The sequence below is a fragment of the Histoplasma capsulatum genome, genomic scaffold (genome assembly GCF_000149585.1).
Source record: "Histoplasma capsulatum NAm1 scaffold_8 genomic scaffold, whole genome shotgun sequence".
NCBI lineage: Eukaryota > Fungi > Ascomycota > Eurotiomycetes > Onygenales > Ajellomycetaceae > Histoplasma > Histoplasma mississippiense.
Genome location: NW_001813975.1, coordinates 549,754 through 565,663, shown reverse-complemented (window position 1 = coordinate 565,663; position 15,910 = coordinate 549,754). Strand labels below are relative to the sequence as shown.

Genomic DNA, 15,910 nt, shown 5'->3' with positions numbered 1-15,910 from the left:
ATTCCTCCAGTCCGAGGTCGGAAGCGGAAGCAGAAAGCCCTCCGATTTTTATTAAAGCCTGCGATGCTGAGGGTTCGGATCCAGACTTTAGTTTTAAAGTTCCCCGAATATCTCACAAACCGAAACGGATTCGTCGTCCTCGCAAACCAAAAAGGATACCTGGAGTCGCTTTCGCCGACGTGATCTCCATCGATCCCGTGACGGAAAATCTCGGTTATGCACGATGCCACATCTGCGGCGCTGAGGTCGACATAACTCTATATCGGAGCATTATCAAGTGCACGCCCCCCCTCCCATTCAGGCTGCAGTACGATCTTTGTCGAGCGCACGAAGCAAAGGCGGCCAATGATGAATGGTTGAAGCGTGGCTACCCTACAATTGACTGGAGTGCACTTAAAGACCGTCTCCTTCAGCAAAAGCATTTCGTTCAAAAAATCACTCAGTCAAACGAACAATCGTTTTTCGAGGGCTCTATGGAAGCCAAGATTAAATCACACAGCGTAATACGATCGCGTTACCATACCCTCGGATATTACGGACCAAAAGCATCCGATATTCTGTAAGTAAGCTTAGGATTTTGGAGAACGTATTAATGTCATTATGCTAATAAATATATTAGCGGAGAAGAAATTGCATATCTTTTTGCAAGCGATCTCAGAGAGGCCTCCAAACAGAAGAGCCTTGTTCAAAAGTATGGGGTTGCAATGTATATTCAGGAGGTGCTTGTGCCTGAAGTTCTGACAAAATTTGTCGCAGAAGATATGATGGTAGATGATGATAAGGCAAGATCGATACTAGAGCAGAGCAACAGGATTGGAGAGTGTTTGAATAATTCTGGATAGCTTTTTCTTTCATTTGTAATTCAGAGAGTTTAAGAGTGCTTGTTGCTACAGGATCAGGTCATGCGTTATATTGAGGGGCGTACTGATGGTCATTCTTGCGTATTTATTTTGTGCGATATGCGAGCCCTCTTCTTGTTGTGTATAATTTTCCCAGGCCATCAATGAAGTGCTGGTGCTGCGGTGTCCCCCAAAGTGGCAGGATTAGCTCTGAGGTACGAAACTACCTTGGAATGCTTGCTACTTAACTTAGGGTTGGACTACATAGTACTTTAACGGCTGTGGGGCACGCATTTTTAGCGTCGTTATTTCAAATACAAGTTAGATTGGAAAATTTCCTTGTGCTAGCTGATATCTCCGCCTCTTTGATTGTCAAAACGTCCATTAGGTTCCAGAGATAGGGAACGGCCAGCCAAGAGAATGAATGACCAGTGAAAATATAATTGTCGACTGTGGTTTGTTCGTGGTGTTGTGTGCTTCGATGCCTCTACTGGGCAATTGATTTCTTTTTTCCCTGTTGCCGCCCTGCACGTTCACTCCTTCTAACTGTCCTTTTAGTCCCACGGAAAATAAGATTGATCAGTATCAACTTATAAAGCCGAGACAAAGTCAGTATAATATCGATTGCGTCGCCCCCCTATCCAGATGGCCCTCGCGTTTCATGTGACAACTTCAAGCCGTGGGCGCCGCGGCACTCCAAGCCCTCTCTAACTGAGCCAAGGGCCCCAATTCTTGGCACTCAGAATCCAGAATCCGCCCTTCCCCCAGGCACACGTGAGAGGCCTCTGCCCACGGCTCTGGTGCCTCGCAAGCATGGCCTTCCTAGAAACCTGCGGGGCCGAAGTCTGCATGCTAGGACGTTGAGCTACCCCCCTTTCTTCTCCCCCAAATCGAATCATTTATGCTATTCTTGTGATGACTTTGATCAGCCTGGTGCGAGATGGTCCCCACCTGTGCATGACAAGCCCTATTTGTCATCAATTCGGACAGTGAGTAGTCTTGTTACCCGCTCCTTGACCAATGGAACTAACTCTCGGCTTCTTGGCATTTCTGCTAAGAATCTCTTCTTCCCCTTCTTCCATTGTAGCTGCGAAGCTCCATTGCGCATTTGAATACTCCGCTTCGTCAGACAACGTCGATACATCAGAGTCGTCCATGGTAGGAGCTGCCTCGGAAGCTGTCTGGCTCTGAGATGTTGAATGAAGTAGCTGAGATTGAGCCTTTGAGTTTGCTTCATTTGCCGTCCTAATAAATTCGTCCCTCTTTTCCTTTGCCCAGTCCCGACCATTTCGATATGCGCATGCTCCTTGCCGAAACGTTTCCAAGTTCCCAGTCATGCCCCAAGTATTGAGTTGGGTCATACTATATTCAGGGCGATGGCCTGGGCCGTTGGGCTCAGTGAGATGAGTTGTGTACAGCTTGAGTGTACCGCCATGATAAATTGATGTAAGAGTGTAAGCATTGTTGTCGTAAGGTGACCTTGATCCGTCTTGTTGGAATGACTGGAGAGCGTGTATACCCCGAGCTCCTAGTGCGCCATCATAACAAGCCTGCCGTGTAGCCACAGCCAAGGATCCATCGGGGCCTTTTGCTTCCAAAAAGAAATTCGGTACAATCGGAAGATCATCTTGTGTTGATGGGATGATATAGTCGCGGAGTTCATTGCGGATCTGGCGATTCAGCTGTTCAGGACGCGCGCCGTACAAGTGATCTGGCTTGGCCTGAGCCAGTGTGCCATCAGTTAAGGGGGCAAGGTTTCCAAGCGGGTATCCCCCTCCAGCGCATTTGGGATCATCAACATCACCTTCGATGATAGGAATCACTGACGTTGTGACCGGTTGTTCTTTAGATGCGTGGGTATCTGCTCGTTTGAATTTCCGGAAATGTTCATCGGAGAACTTTGATGGGGAAAGGGAGGGCCGGGGTCGAGCTAGTGTTACATTGATCTCCTCCCAGTTATTTGGCATTGCTGGTATTTGACCATCCGGATATTCATATCCGTCGGGGTAAACGCCATGATCAATTAGATTCTGCTGGAAGTTACGATTATAGGGTGTGGTGCTCGTGGACTTGGTGGTACCCCTTGTATCTGCGCTTGTTGATGGAGGAGAACCTGCGCGTCGCTTTCTACTCCGGGACCTTGAGCTCATTGCTCTTTCGAGGAAGTTTTCTGGTTTAGGAAACTGGGCAATATTTTCAGCAATGATGTATCTGCATTGATTTGTAGTTACGTACATTTCTAAGGTCAGTTAGGTCAGGTCCTCCTAATCTGGAAACCCTCTTTATCTGTTTTGAACAAGCGGGTGGACAATCACGGAGAAAGGCCGGCGCAAACTGAAAAAGATTACAGCACTTCTTCAGCTCAGTGTGAAATTGTCGAGTGATAGGTCTATGATGGTTCTGGGTGGGTTTCGGGTGGCTGTTTCTTCGATCCAACTCCTCTAATGCATCTTTGGTTAACCAAATCTTTGACAGGTTATCCCAATATGCTGATGCCGACGCGTCAAGCTTCTGCCTTTTCCGAAACCGTGACCTGTCGGATGGATGGGGCTCAGGATACTGACGCTTGCGAGACGGGTTGGAGGTCACTGAACTAGGCATATGGTCATAAACATAAATTTTTGGATCTTTTATCATGCGAGTATGCATCGAGGTCAGAAGGCGGCAGAGGTTCTTATAATCAACTTTTGCATAGGATCGTAGAATGCGCTTCAGGCGCTTATCCGGAAATTATTGCTACTGAGGGCCAGTCGTTGGTAGCTGGAAGCCAAGTGGGTGGTAGTGGCCTGAGTCCTGAATAGATGCTCCCAGTCTCCCGGCTAGTGCAACGATCGTCATCTAGGCGCGAGGACTTACGTTTGGGTTTATTTTCGGGCATTCTTTTTATGTGATAGTTGCGGTTGTTGGGATCGGTAAATACCCCAACACTGGATACGAAGGAGCGGCACATGATATGTAAATAAAACGTCCCGAGTTAATTTACTTGGCTCAGGATCCAACTTCCCTGTTCAGACCAGCCGGAATCGCCAACCAGCTGGGATTATTCGAACCCAAGGTCTTGTTGCAAATCCTACCTACCTAGCACTGCGACAAAGTGATATATTGGTGCTGACTCCTCGTCCATTTCCCCTCTTTCACCTATTTCCCTTTCCCTCTTCTATTTCCCTGTTATCCTTTTATTACCTCTACTTCCGCTATTTCCAAGCTTCTTTCACTAAGCTATTCCCCCCCGCCAAAACAACTTTTGCCCACTCAATCACAGCATGGTGTTTTCTAGGTCTCTTCGTGTTTTCGATATCTTGCAGGAGATTAATCGACGGCGAACTATACCTGCATTCTATCGAGAAATCCTTGAGGAACGATTGATCATAACCTTTAAACCTTTGGGAGTTCAAAAGCGCGGCAAGACACCTCGTTCTAAAGAAGAATACAGAGTAAAATACAAAGAAAAGAAAGCTCAGAAAGTGTATTTAGAGATTCTAGAGGACTACCCACACATTTTCATCCCTTTCATATTGGCTATTACACCAAAGGGTTGCGAGAGATTTAATGTTACCGAGTTTCGCCAAAATCATGGCCTGACTGAAAAGATTGATCTTGGGGATCATGTTCGAGCAACCTTGGAAAGTATAGCTAGGAAACGAATGTTCAGTCAAAACCCTCTGTTCCAGCTACTGATAGAATCCGTGTTCCCCCCTCAGGGTTTGTCAGAATTTTCTTGCCAACTATCTTCGGCCTGCTAACCTGTCGCAAGTCTCTTATCGAACGCAAAAGCCGATTACCAGTACAGAGACCGGCAGTTATTGGGCTTATCAAGCGGCCGATTCGAGTGCTATTCACAATATCTTCAGCGAGCATATTTGCTGTAGCATCGAGAAATCTGCTCGGCGGACACTTGAAGTGAACTGTCAAACTCTTCGGACAACAGAATGTGTCGGGATGAAACTTCCTAAGCAGAACTATCAGGACGCGATTATTTCAGTGGAAGTTTGTCTTACTGAAGACCTAATCAAGACTCTATTCCCGTCGGCATGCGAGAGAATACTTTCTCTAGCCTCGCTCTACTCCTCAGAAGAATGCGTGCAGAAAAATAATAATCAGGACTTCTTTCAAGAGGCATCTGTTTCAGCGATTTCCCCAATCTTCGGTCCTCGTATTGGCAACGCAATTGAGAAAAGTCAGCTACGGGAATGGGAGAAAGCTGATTCATCTCACGACACAACAGACTGCGTTTCCATCGAAGTACAACCACAACAACCTCACAATGGCATATTCCGTCTGCGTATAGGTTTCATCGCTGGTACATACATAGCTAACAAGCTTTACGCATAAATTTTTGATCATCCTCATGCGACTCTTGATTTCCCTCTGACAATGTAAACGCCAACTTTTGAAGGAAGGCTGTCCATTTCTCCTTCTCCCTCTGTTCCCCATATTCTTTCGCCTTTCTCATTTTGAAACTCGATGCTTTCGCAGTCGAAGCAATAAAGCTTTCTTTCGTAGTTCTCGGGTAAAATATAATTGATTGCATGCTTATTGCAATCGTCGAAAAAGGTCGCAGAAACGGTTAGAGGTTTCCAACGTGTGCGCTGTGAATTATAAGCATTTGTCAAGAATTCGTTGAGATGCACATACAAGAGTTTGTTCACTCACGGCCTGCGTCATATCACAGTAAGTGGACTTGTCCAGTCAAGGTATTGCGATGGTGCGCAGTAAAATCGAGAATGTGATTTACGTAGGTAGACGAATGCCTTTTAAAGGTGATTGTCAATGTTGATGGGGACCCATTTTCCAGCGAGGGGTAAACTGAGAGTCGGGCAGAAATGGAGCCCAACACGAATTCAAGATCAGGTCATGTGGCTGCTGTCCACCATTGTCAGCTGACATACTTCCCTTAACTCCTCTATTGCCTAAAATTTCCCTCATTTCCCCAAGTTCCTTTATTTCCCGTATTTCCCGTATTTCCCCACACGCGAGCGCTATGAAAAAACGAGTATTTGCTTCTCATGCAGCTACACAGCTCAGTCCCACTACTGCAAGCTACGACAAGATTCTCTTCAATTATCTCAACCACTCAGGCACAGCACACTTCCATTAATCAGTCGATGATAGATCGACCGCCAATAGTTCTAGGTCTAGAGACAGCGAACCATGTAGTTCACGATGATGAACCCGGATGGTTGTGTCCAAATGAGGAGTCTAGATGGGTGCAGATTGACTAGGCAGAGGAGAAGACGGCAAGCTTCCTCCAACGGGTTCTCAGATCGATATCATGTCGACGAGGTCGAGACCATGTATCCTGCGGCACAGTTTCATGCATCCTTAAAATGGGAGAGCGACGGCCATGTCCAAGCGGAATGGGGAAGACCACAAAGAATAGGTGCCAGGAGAGTCGACAGAATGGCATATAAGGAGGCACAATCCCCCCAAATCCTGAGGCAACAAACAGACATTCGAGACTCTCAAAGACACCAATAAGCCAGTTTCCCAATCCCGTTTCTAAGACTTCTTTATCCATACATAAACTATTGCCATGCCTAAAGCAATGAAGCCCAATGGAAAGGCCCCTGCGACTTTCCCGTCGGCCCAAACGCCTCCATGCACCCCTATCGATGAAAGTCCCCAGCATTGTGTTATTCAGAAGCCTGCCACACGAAACGAACTGAAAGATCTTTTTGTAGAACTCATAGAAGCCCTTCACGAAGTCAAGGGCACGAAAGCCAACACGTCGGCAAAGAAGCCCGAGAACCCACAGTTGGAAAAAGTGAAAGATGCGAAAAGTCGAGCCTCGAAGCTTGAGTTCGTAACGGTTAAAGAAGTGTGAGTTCCCGCTGCAATTGTTGACTCCTTCCGCTAATCGCCCTCCAGCTGGAACACACGGAGCCACAAGTACGAGATTATCGAAAACCCAGATACTCAGTCTGATGGGGACGACAAATATGAAGAGTACTTATTCGTCGTTCGGCTTAAGTTCGGTGAGTCTTTCCCTCATCGCTTTGATATTGACAACTGACCCCGGTCAAGATCAAGATAACAAGGCTGCTACGACCCACCTTGACATCAAGTCGCCTGAACTAGTGGAGATCTTGCGACGTGTGCTGGCAAATGTAAAGGCCGTCATCCTGAGGGAGGACAAGCCGTCTGTGGGAACTATCCTGTTCCAGTTCTCTTCGATCATTCAGAAGCTAATAATAGTAGGTGTCGCCGAATGTGTTGTTCCTGTTCCTGCCAGATCTTGAACGTGACTGTCAAAAACTTAAATCCGGTTCGATCGCACGTCAGCATCTCAATCTGCTCGTTGCATTCCTAAACAAACACTTTTCGGCCACAAAAGAGAGACTGGATCCTCTCCTTCAGCATGGTGAAATTACCTTTCCCCTCCTCTGGGCTCTGTTCAAGCCGAACGAGCTGATCTTCACGACCGACTCTAGCTCGGAGCAGCCGAAATGCTTTATATATGATTCTGGCCGAGTGGCGGCTCGCCCTGGAGAGGGGCTAGCCTTCGAGATCGAATGTCGCTCGTTGGATTACGATGGAAAAGCATTCGGAGAGGTAACCTCGGTGCTCAAGATCCCTCTTTTCCAGTCCGCCAAAAGGATCAGTGATCTTGAAGTGTTACCCCTGGAATTCCACAAGGATCAAGTTGAAGTCAAACGAAGTCTCGGCGCGCGAGGCCGCAAATTCGTCGACCTCATGAGTACGAACCACTGTGACTACAACGGTCTCGCGCATGTCAAGAGAGAGAAGGGGCCATTTAAATTCCCCCTGAAGGGCCGTGTGGTCATCGACGCATCTTCCTTCAAGGAGATGAACCCGAATTATGGACTACCTCGTGTCAAAAAAGAAGCCCGTGATTCTCTTGGCTTCAGTTTGTACGATGCCGATTTCGAGAGGGAGAAGGAGCAGAAAACAGTGAAACATCGGGAGCTGGACCCGAAAAATATGACTGGGGAGCAATACATCCTCTGCAATCCGACAGTTCTGGGATTCAGTCTGAGTAAAAGGATATGGGGTTAGTACTGCGTGTTCCATTCGATGGTCCTTGTTAAGCTCAACATGGTGTACAGCGGAATTTGCCGTGGCGGAACATCAAGCCGATCGACTGGGACGAGTCATCGTTCGAGTCTCTTGAAATCCAAAAAAAAAGAAACAGGCGGATCTGGTCGGATGGTTAGAAAGCTATAGTTCGGAGACGTATTCGTTCGACGACATCGTGAGTGGAAAGGGAAACGTACTCATTTTCCTGCTGCAGTACGTTTCTTCTATCATAAATCCTACATTGTTTAGCCAAACTCTACGCAGCTGACAGCTCTTTCACCTAGCGGCCCACCGGGAGTTGGCAAAACGTTGACCGCAGAGGGCATCGCTGCCGTCGTGAGAAGGCCTCTATACACGGTTCGTTTCTCCGGTGACAAAGAAATTTAACCTCATTCCTAACAAATGTAGGCTTGTGCTGGCGACCTCGGTACCGACGCGGTCCAGCTGGAAGAGCATCTATCTCGAATTCTTGACCTTGTTCGTCGTTGGCGCGCGATATTTCTCCTGGATGAGGCTGACGTCTTCTTGAGCGATCGTAGCACCAATAGCCTACAGCAGAACGGCATGGTTTCCATATTTCTCCGCTTGCTCGAATACTTCCAAGGAATTATGTTTCTCACCACTAACCGACTCACCACATTGGACCCTGCGATGCAGAGCCGGATCCACTTTGGTCTCAAGTACACCGAATTGAGCAAGCAAGCCATGACCAGGGTCTGGATGACATTCTTAAAACGGGCTGGTGCTGAGATCTCGGACAAAGACCTGGAGAAACTGGCGCAGAGGAGTTTCAACGGACGGCAGGTGAGGGATCAAGTCCCGTGCCCTCTCGATCGCTATTACTAACCAAGCCCTAGATCAAAAACATTGTTGGAGTCGCACGTGCGCTAGCCGGGAAAGGAGCAGTCAGGTTTGACCACATCGAAGACGCCCGTGCCTACAGTGAAGAATTCGATCGCGACTGCACTGGTCCAGGTGCAGCAGAAAACATGAACTCATATACATGAGCCCAGTCACCCAGTGGCATTCCAGGATATACAAACGGGCTACATTTGTTCCCTAGGCCGGCGGGAGGGAGGTTTCCATGTTCGGGGATTGTTCGTCTAATATGGCGTGAGATGCGTCGGCAAGAGATGAATTTGTTCTTTCTCATATTTCTCTCTCGGTAACTGTATCTAATGACAAACGCTGCTGGATATAACGCTGAATCTTATGAATTGCGTTTGATTGTCTGTACTTTTGTGTTTTCCGCGTTGAACAGTTCAATAGTCTATGAAAGTTTAGTTATTGTAAACCCCGTTTCTAGATGCACATCAACAGAAAGCGTGGAAGACGATCTGTATTGTAAGCACCGTTTCTATCTCTCCAGCTGGCCCGAGCCGGCTCTATACACCCTCAAATAATCCCTGAACCAGTCCCTATCTCATTAGCCAACAAATCTCATAAATGGTGCGGTCTACTTGCGGTTGCTCTCAATTTGTCTTGTGGGGGAGCGGCAGCGTAGGTCTGTAGGCATATAAAGCCAGCCCTCCTCCCACTTTGTTTCCCTCGCTCGATCTTCCCTTTTCTCCTTGCCTGTATTTATTCTTTGGTCCCACCGCGTGAGGCCTGTTTCTACGGATCTCCCCGGCTTCCATGTCCGTGGTGATTGTATATGAAGATGTCTGGCGCACGACCGGCCTTTGAAAGTTAGTCAAATTTTGTCTGCTCAATACGCCCTCATCCATCCGATCCTGAAACTGTCCCTAGCAGCCTACGAGTCCGTAAAACGGTGTGGTCTTTCACGGTCACTCCTCATCTGTCTGGAAAGGGGACCCTTAGCGTAAACGGGGGCTGAAGGCATAGAACCAGCCCACTTTGCCTACAAATACAGATCATTTTGCCAGCAGAATGGGTAAGTAACATCGATCTCTTTATGACTTGGTCTCTGACAGTTATCACAGAGTTGGAATACATCGTAACCTCACAAGCCAAGCCGCCAGAAACCCTCTCGCGTATTTGGATGTGGCATTCAGCTTAAGGGATATAAAACGGCGCCTACGACCATACTAGCAACATGACCGACACGAGTCTCGGCCACACCTGCACAAAACTGGCATAGATGTTTCTTTGGTTTTCATTCAATTCCTTCCCTGTTTAATTCCTTCCCTCTTTTTTTCTCTTTTTTTCTTTTTGAATAGCATTTGAGGGTGGCAAAAAAACTTGCGTTTCTACCTGCCTGGCCAATCGGGGTGGAGAACCCGCATGTGCCGTGCCAAGCTATTCTTGCTCGAAAAGGTATTTTCCTTTGTACATAAACGGCACCGCACCTTTTGCTTGTGGGCGTTGTGGACTATATTGAGATGCCTTCTAAGATGGCGAGGACAGGAAAGGGCAGAATTGCAAGGCTTGCCTCTAGAAGGATTGATGAGTTTGCAGTGGTAGGACCCTGCCTGGAACTTCATTGCCAGAGGGTCTGCGGACTTGTGACATTGAAGCCATTTAGGGAAGTCGCGATGATAGATGTTCTTAGGGTTGTCTTATTGCTAACATTAGCAATAGAAAGAATCAATAGGAGGGAAAGTATAATGCGTACGATTCAACTGATGCCATCTCAGATTGTCCAGCTGTTGATAGCTTTTTTTGCATCCATCATATTCACACACGAACTGTCTAGTGAATTTCAGCCTGCATGTTGGGCATATATTAATGAATTCACGAATTAGTTCCTCAGGAATCCTGTTAATTCTGAAGTTAGCCAAGATTATCTTTTCAAAATATCCCCAGGCGGCAATGAATATACTCACCAAGAATACAATTTGTTAGCTTCTGCTGAAGTTGTTTTCTGGTCTTCATGTCCACATTTCCAATGTGCAATTGTCAGAATTTTAAATATCTTCTCTTGAATTGCAATGGGTTTCCCTCCCCGGAAGACGGAACGCTTGCCATTGATCAGCCCTAATGTGAACATCTGTTTGGACCAATCTCTTCAACATTAAGTCAGCATCTAAACAACTATTCATGAAGGTTGAAATTTTAACATGCATACTGAAACTCGACTGGTTCTGTAGTGTCACCAAGGAGCGTCTTTCCAATCTTCCCAGCTATGCCCCAGGATATTGTAGCTTTATCCTTAAATTCATCAGGCAAATGTTTGATATAACTAATAAACATATCAGTAGCCTCTCTCAGTGTTGAATTGATATAGGTACCTTGCCATGCGCTTGTCAAACTCAACAACCTCTGGGAATCCTTTAGAAGCCAGTACTGGTGGTTCAGATAATATTGGTCTGCATGTTGGGCATATTTTTATGTATTGTGCAACTAGTTCTGCAGGGATTCTGTTAATTCGGCAGTTAGTTTATTTGATCCTTTCCAAGGGGAAAATTTTGGCCTGTAGCTGTAATGGGTGTACCCGGAATATGTCATTCTAGCTTGTGCTGTAGTCTTATCCCTGCCTCCGTGTTGACATTGCTGATGTGCTCTTGTCAGAACTTTAAACAGCTTCTCTTGAATTACTATGGGTTTCCCTTCGCGGCAGATCAATTCTTTGCCCTAGATGATCATCAGTCTGAGGGCACATAATTCCATATGACTTTTCAAAACATACCTTGGGTGTCTGGTTATTGCTGAGCATGAACGAATTTTTCACCCAATTCCTTCAAATCATATATCAGTCCCAGATTTTAAAATAACTATACACAAATATTACATCTCAATCTAAAAAGAAATGAAATTCCAACATTCATACCGAAAATATGCTGACTCTATGAATGTGTCTTTGGGATTAAGGAGTACCATTCTTATCTGTTCAGCGTCGTTTGAGGTTATTAAAGTCTTTAAAGGTGAACTTAAAATATAGCTAATAAACCTGTCAGCGACCTTTTCCAGGGATGAATAGATGGTAGTGATTATTACCTCTCCAGGAGCTGATCAAACACCTTGACATTTGGAAATCCTTCAAGGGCCGGTGTCACTGGATCAGATGCCATTGGGTTCCCGCTGTATGACATCTGCTCTTCAACCTCATCCTCATGAGCATCAGTACGTTCCTCAGTATCCACGATATGAGATTGAAGAGCAAAATATCGTGGATATTGAACGTAGTGGGGTTTGAAAGAAAGTGGAGGAGAGGCAGACAATTGCCTCGTTGATTGATCGGAGAACATGCTGGCTCACTGCTCGCCTTAATAAGAAGTGAGTGGTTGAGTCAGAGCAGAGAAAGATATGGCAAGATGTCGCTTGTGACCAGACAGTGAAGTATATTAAAAGGGCCGCTCCTATCCCTTTATGCTTGCGGATAACCAGCCAAAACCAGGAAATGATTAAAAAAACAAACGGCAAACACGGGCTGTCAAGCGGCGTAGTAATTTTTGACAGCCCACTCGTTTTCAGCTGTGTATACCGGCTTGACATTAAGGCATGGTAACAGGGCCCATGTACATCAAGGCAACCAAGCTCAGGCAGGCCTAAATGACAATTCATGCAGCAACTTCCTCCTGGTGAGTAATAAGTGTGAATGGCTGGCCTGCAAAACTGCGCATGCATGTACTTGCTCCAGGGGCCATCTTCCATCGAAAGACGCAGCAAGGCGGTTATTAGGACCTGCATAAGCCACGCGGGCCGATCCCTTGATTCTAGCCGTGTATTTTCCCGGGTCAGCAATGAGGTGTCAAGAGTATATTCGATTGTCCAAAGCAAGCGAGAACCAAACATTTGGCTTAGTACTCGCAGCAGGGGCCATCCCCTGTCAGTATATAGATCTAGCCGTGCACGGTGCTCCGGTGCCAAAACTATCACCACTCAGCATCCGGAAGATGGAAGGCCCCAAAAACTGAGAGAGCAGGCGTCAGTAATGCCCAGCGAACCAAACAATAATCCCATCATGCATTAGTTGCTGTCATTTGGCACTAGCGCATGGATATTCCACCAAGATAGGTGAATATGCCTGCAGGTGGTCTCCACTTGTCCAAGATCCAAGCGATCATGCGTGGCCTTGTTTCACCTGCTGGTGCTGATTGGCGAAGATTTACTACTGGGGCAAATGCCAAGATCTTCCTAAACAGGACTTACATGTAACACCCCATATAAGTCCTAGTTAGGAAAGTTCCTTGGTATTGAATATCGCCCACATAAATCGTGAGCTTGGCGTGCAACATCCCTAGCGAATTGATATCACTGTCATCCCTGCACTGACATGGTATCCTTTGGAAGTTGCAGGCTCCAACCGCGGGCGCCTGGGGGGCAGAAAAGATGAAGTTTCAGTCAATCATAGGGCTGGCACAACACGATAGCGTGTAGTCTGGGGTATTTTTGGACACCACAGTAGTTTTAGTCTCGTTTTGCATTGTTTGAAATGGGGGAGTAAAAAAGATATGATAGCGATATACAGGCCTCTACGAGAGAAGACCAGGATACAGCGCGCAACAGTTACATGACCGGTATACCCTAGGGCATTATTACAACTCTAACATTTCAGGTACAAACATGTCAATTGAGATGTGCTAGATATGACATCCACATCATCCTTTCTAGAGAATAACTGAAAAAGGGAAGGGCAAAAAAGGGGTAATGAATAAATTCAATGAAATAGCCCTGCTTGTTACAACAGAGGCTGCAAGTAAGCTCTTCTCTTTTCATCAAGAACTGTACCCTGTAGTGAAGCTGTAATTGCCTCTGTAAACTCTTTTTCAATCCGAAATTCTTTACAGACGTTTCCATACACATGTGCAACATGTTTCCAGTCAGTCCTGTCCACTGGAACTAATGTTTTGTGAAGGAACGCTTCGATAATTGCCAAAGAATTTTTCTCTGTCGGGCACATTCTCGGGCCATATACATTCATAAAGTAATGACTCATCCCCAATTCATTCTGTATCTTGAGGGCGAGTTCTCGGATATCACTCTTCCACGGCCCGTGATACGACAGCCCATCTCCCTCCATTATATTTATGAAAATCGATGCCATATTGATGGTAATTTTCAAAAACTCGGCGGAGTCAGGCAGACATTTAACTTCTGTGGTGGGAAATGTTTTCGAGTACACGGCAACCAATCTGGATAAATTGTTAGCAGGCTGATTATCTGGATAAGAGGGTTATCATAAGGAAAGCTCACAATATACAATGTTCCACCGTGAAGTTGTTGTTTAACTGTAACTCTGTCTCTGTCGTGGCACTAGATGAGGATTATTAGTATCAGCATTAAATATAGTGACAGCTGCACTAACCAAAATGGTATCATAAGTAACCCTAGAGCACAGGTCTTAAGCTCATTTGCAAGGAAATCCGGCGCTCGAGGCCGCGCAACATTGTTTCCTTCATATTTATATTCCCCGATACGTGATCCTGTTAAAAGGGAATTTTTATTGATAACACGCCATTCAGCAACAACTGACTGAACTGGGCCAATTGGGCAATCGTAACGAATGAGATAGTAAGTGTCAGATGCCGTGTTTGGTGGCGCTTGCTCCCCGGATTGGATTACTTTCGGAGCCTCGACGGGCGGTTTTGCGGGATCCACATCTGCCATAATGAAGAAGACCTGCGGTATAGAATAGAGATATCTTCTTTGAGGTGGATTGGGATTTATAGCGAACGGGCCTGGAAGGGAAAGAGATCAAAATGTAGGAAAACCCTCGTTTGATTTCATGTCAAGATTTGGAGAGAGAAGTTGTTGAATTAATATAGATGCTCCACCTGCGTTTCGTATGACATTGGTAGGTAATTAATGATCAGAAGTGCACCGGTTCAAGATCCAAGATCCAAGCGACCATGCATCCTGTGCGCGGCTTTGTTTCTCCCGCTAGTGCCGAGGGGCAAGCGTAGAGGTCTTCCTAAACAGGACTTACATGTAACACCCATATAAGTCCCGATTAGGAAAAGTTCCTTGCACCCCATAAACCCTGAAGCATTCTCGGTGCAAAAAATGTGATATCTACTGCATTAGAAAAAAAGTCTCAATCTTAGCTTCTTTTTTTGTACACCTTGTCTCCTGACTTTACTGTATGTTGGGCAGACGGGCATTCTCCCTAAGTCTTTATGACGGGCTGGATTTCATTTACTCCTCTCATTCTGAAGGATCCATCTGTTTCTCAATGAGCGATTAGATCTGTTTGTTCATCATGGATACAAAGAGTTCCAAGTATTTGATGTCGTGGTTGGAGAAGCGTTCGGAAGACATCGCAAGAATTCAGCTCCCTATCGGAAACCCTCTGCAAGGAGTGGATATACAAGATGTGTCTGCCGTAACGAGAGCGATTGATAATTACAGCTGGTCACTATTTCAACACGTCCCTTTTGCTGCTTGGGTCCGAAAAGCACTGGGAGAGGAGGTGGACTTGATAGACTCCTTTCTTCTTCATCATGACATAATCGCTGTCCGACTCTACTACCGTCTTCAGCGATGTTCTGACAAGGAGGAGATTAAGAGCCATCTTCTGGAGGTGAGTCACCTTGCGCTCTGTTTGACTTCCGTACTAACTTTGGGCAGGCTGCTTCCGATATTGGTGGGTTCACCCACTCAGTAATATCGAGTGGCATTCGCTGCAGGGATGGAAACTGCGTAGATACCAGCTTCATCATCAACCCTCTTGCGCGTCTCTTTGATCGTCCTGTCATTGGATCCCTTCGCGATATAATTGGCATCTTGGACGTGCGATATCAGCGTACATATCACCAACAGCGGGACATCAATACGGCGGTTGAGTTCCGGACCGACATTTCGTTCTTCCATGCGCTTACGGCATCCACTGTATCGTTGGCCGACCTGGCCGATTCAACCGCGCGAAAAGACTTGAGATCATTTCAAGATTATATTCTCTTCGAGAAAAAATCTAGCCTGCAACAGTTTAATCTGTCTTGGAATGATCGGTGTGAAGAAGTTATGGAGTGCCTTCAGGTACGACCTGAGCTCCATACCATGCTGGTTGAATTTGCTTTGGTAAGTTGCCTCAAGTCTCCCCTTCAACTCGTTGCTAATATCCCTTGAAGCGTTTATATGAATTATCGGAACTTTCACGCTCTGACTGCCATAGCCCACGGTATGGACGAGGC

The 15,910-nt window shown here is 46.2% G+C and overlaps 5 protein-coding genes across 5 annotated transcripts; 3 read left to right on the top strand and 2 right to left on the bottom strand.

Annotated features, from left to right (window-relative positions):
• Positions 1-473: 473 nt before the first annotated feature.
• On the top strand, positions 474-842 carry HCAG_07160 (predicted protein; the record flags this gene model as incomplete). The annotated part of the gene is made up of 2 exons (XM_001537688.1): positions 474-559; positions 620-842. 2 exons carry the CDS (start codon positions 474-476, stop codon positions 840-842), a joined length of 309 nt encoding a protein of 102 aa, XP_001537738.1.
• A 669-nt stretch (positions 843-1,511) lies between these two features.
• Positions 1,512-3,963, bottom strand: HCAG_07159 (predicted protein; the record flags this gene model as incomplete). The annotated part of the gene is made up of 4 exons (XM_001537687.1): positions 1,512-1,661; positions 1,871-3,050; positions 3,400-3,466; positions 3,918-3,963. 4 exons carry the CDS (start codon positions 3,961-3,963, stop codon positions 1,512-1,514), a joined length of 1,443 nt encoding a protein of 480 aa, XP_001537737.1.
• Positions 3,964-6,372: 2,409 nt separating this feature from the next.
• HCAG_07158 (predicted protein) lies at positions 6,373-8,884 on the top strand (the record flags this gene model as incomplete). The annotated part of the gene is made up of 7 exons (XM_001537686.1): positions 6,373-6,659; positions 6,708-6,814; positions 6,864-7,033; positions 7,122-7,851; positions 8,176-8,234; positions 8,286-8,681; positions 8,735-8,884. The coding sequence occupies 7 exons, from the start codon at positions 6,373-6,375 to the stop codon at positions 8,882-8,884; spliced, it is 1,899 nt and encodes a 632-aa protein (XP_001537736.1).
• A 350-nt stretch (positions 8,885-9,234) lies between these two features.
• On the bottom strand, positions 9,235-14,387 carry HCAG_07157 (predicted protein; the record flags this gene model as incomplete). The annotated part of the gene is made up of 17 exons (XM_001537685.1): positions 9,235-9,262; positions 9,338-9,541; positions 9,635-9,738; positions 10,187-10,395; positions 10,576-10,595; positions 10,664-10,843; positions 10,906-11,019; positions 11,069-11,197; positions 11,272-11,411; positions 11,467-11,515; positions 11,775-11,858; positions 12,262-12,325; positions 12,787-12,914; positions 13,247-13,323; positions 13,696-13,912; positions 13,974-14,033; positions 14,086-14,387. The coding sequence occupies 17 exons, from the start codon at positions 14,385-14,387 to the stop codon at positions 9,235-9,237; spliced, it is 2,109 nt and encodes a 702-aa protein (XP_001537735.1).
• Positions 14,388-14,979: 592 nt separating this feature from the next.
• HCAG_07156 (predicted protein) lies at positions 14,980-15,845 on the top strand (the record flags this gene model as incomplete). Its single annotated transcript, XM_001537684.1, has 2 exons — positions 14,980-15,300; positions 15,348-15,845. 2 exons carry the CDS (start codon positions 14,980-14,982, stop codon positions 15,843-15,845), a joined length of 819 nt encoding a protein of 272 aa, XP_001537734.1.
• Between the last annotated feature and the right edge of the window lie 65 nt (positions 15,846-15,910).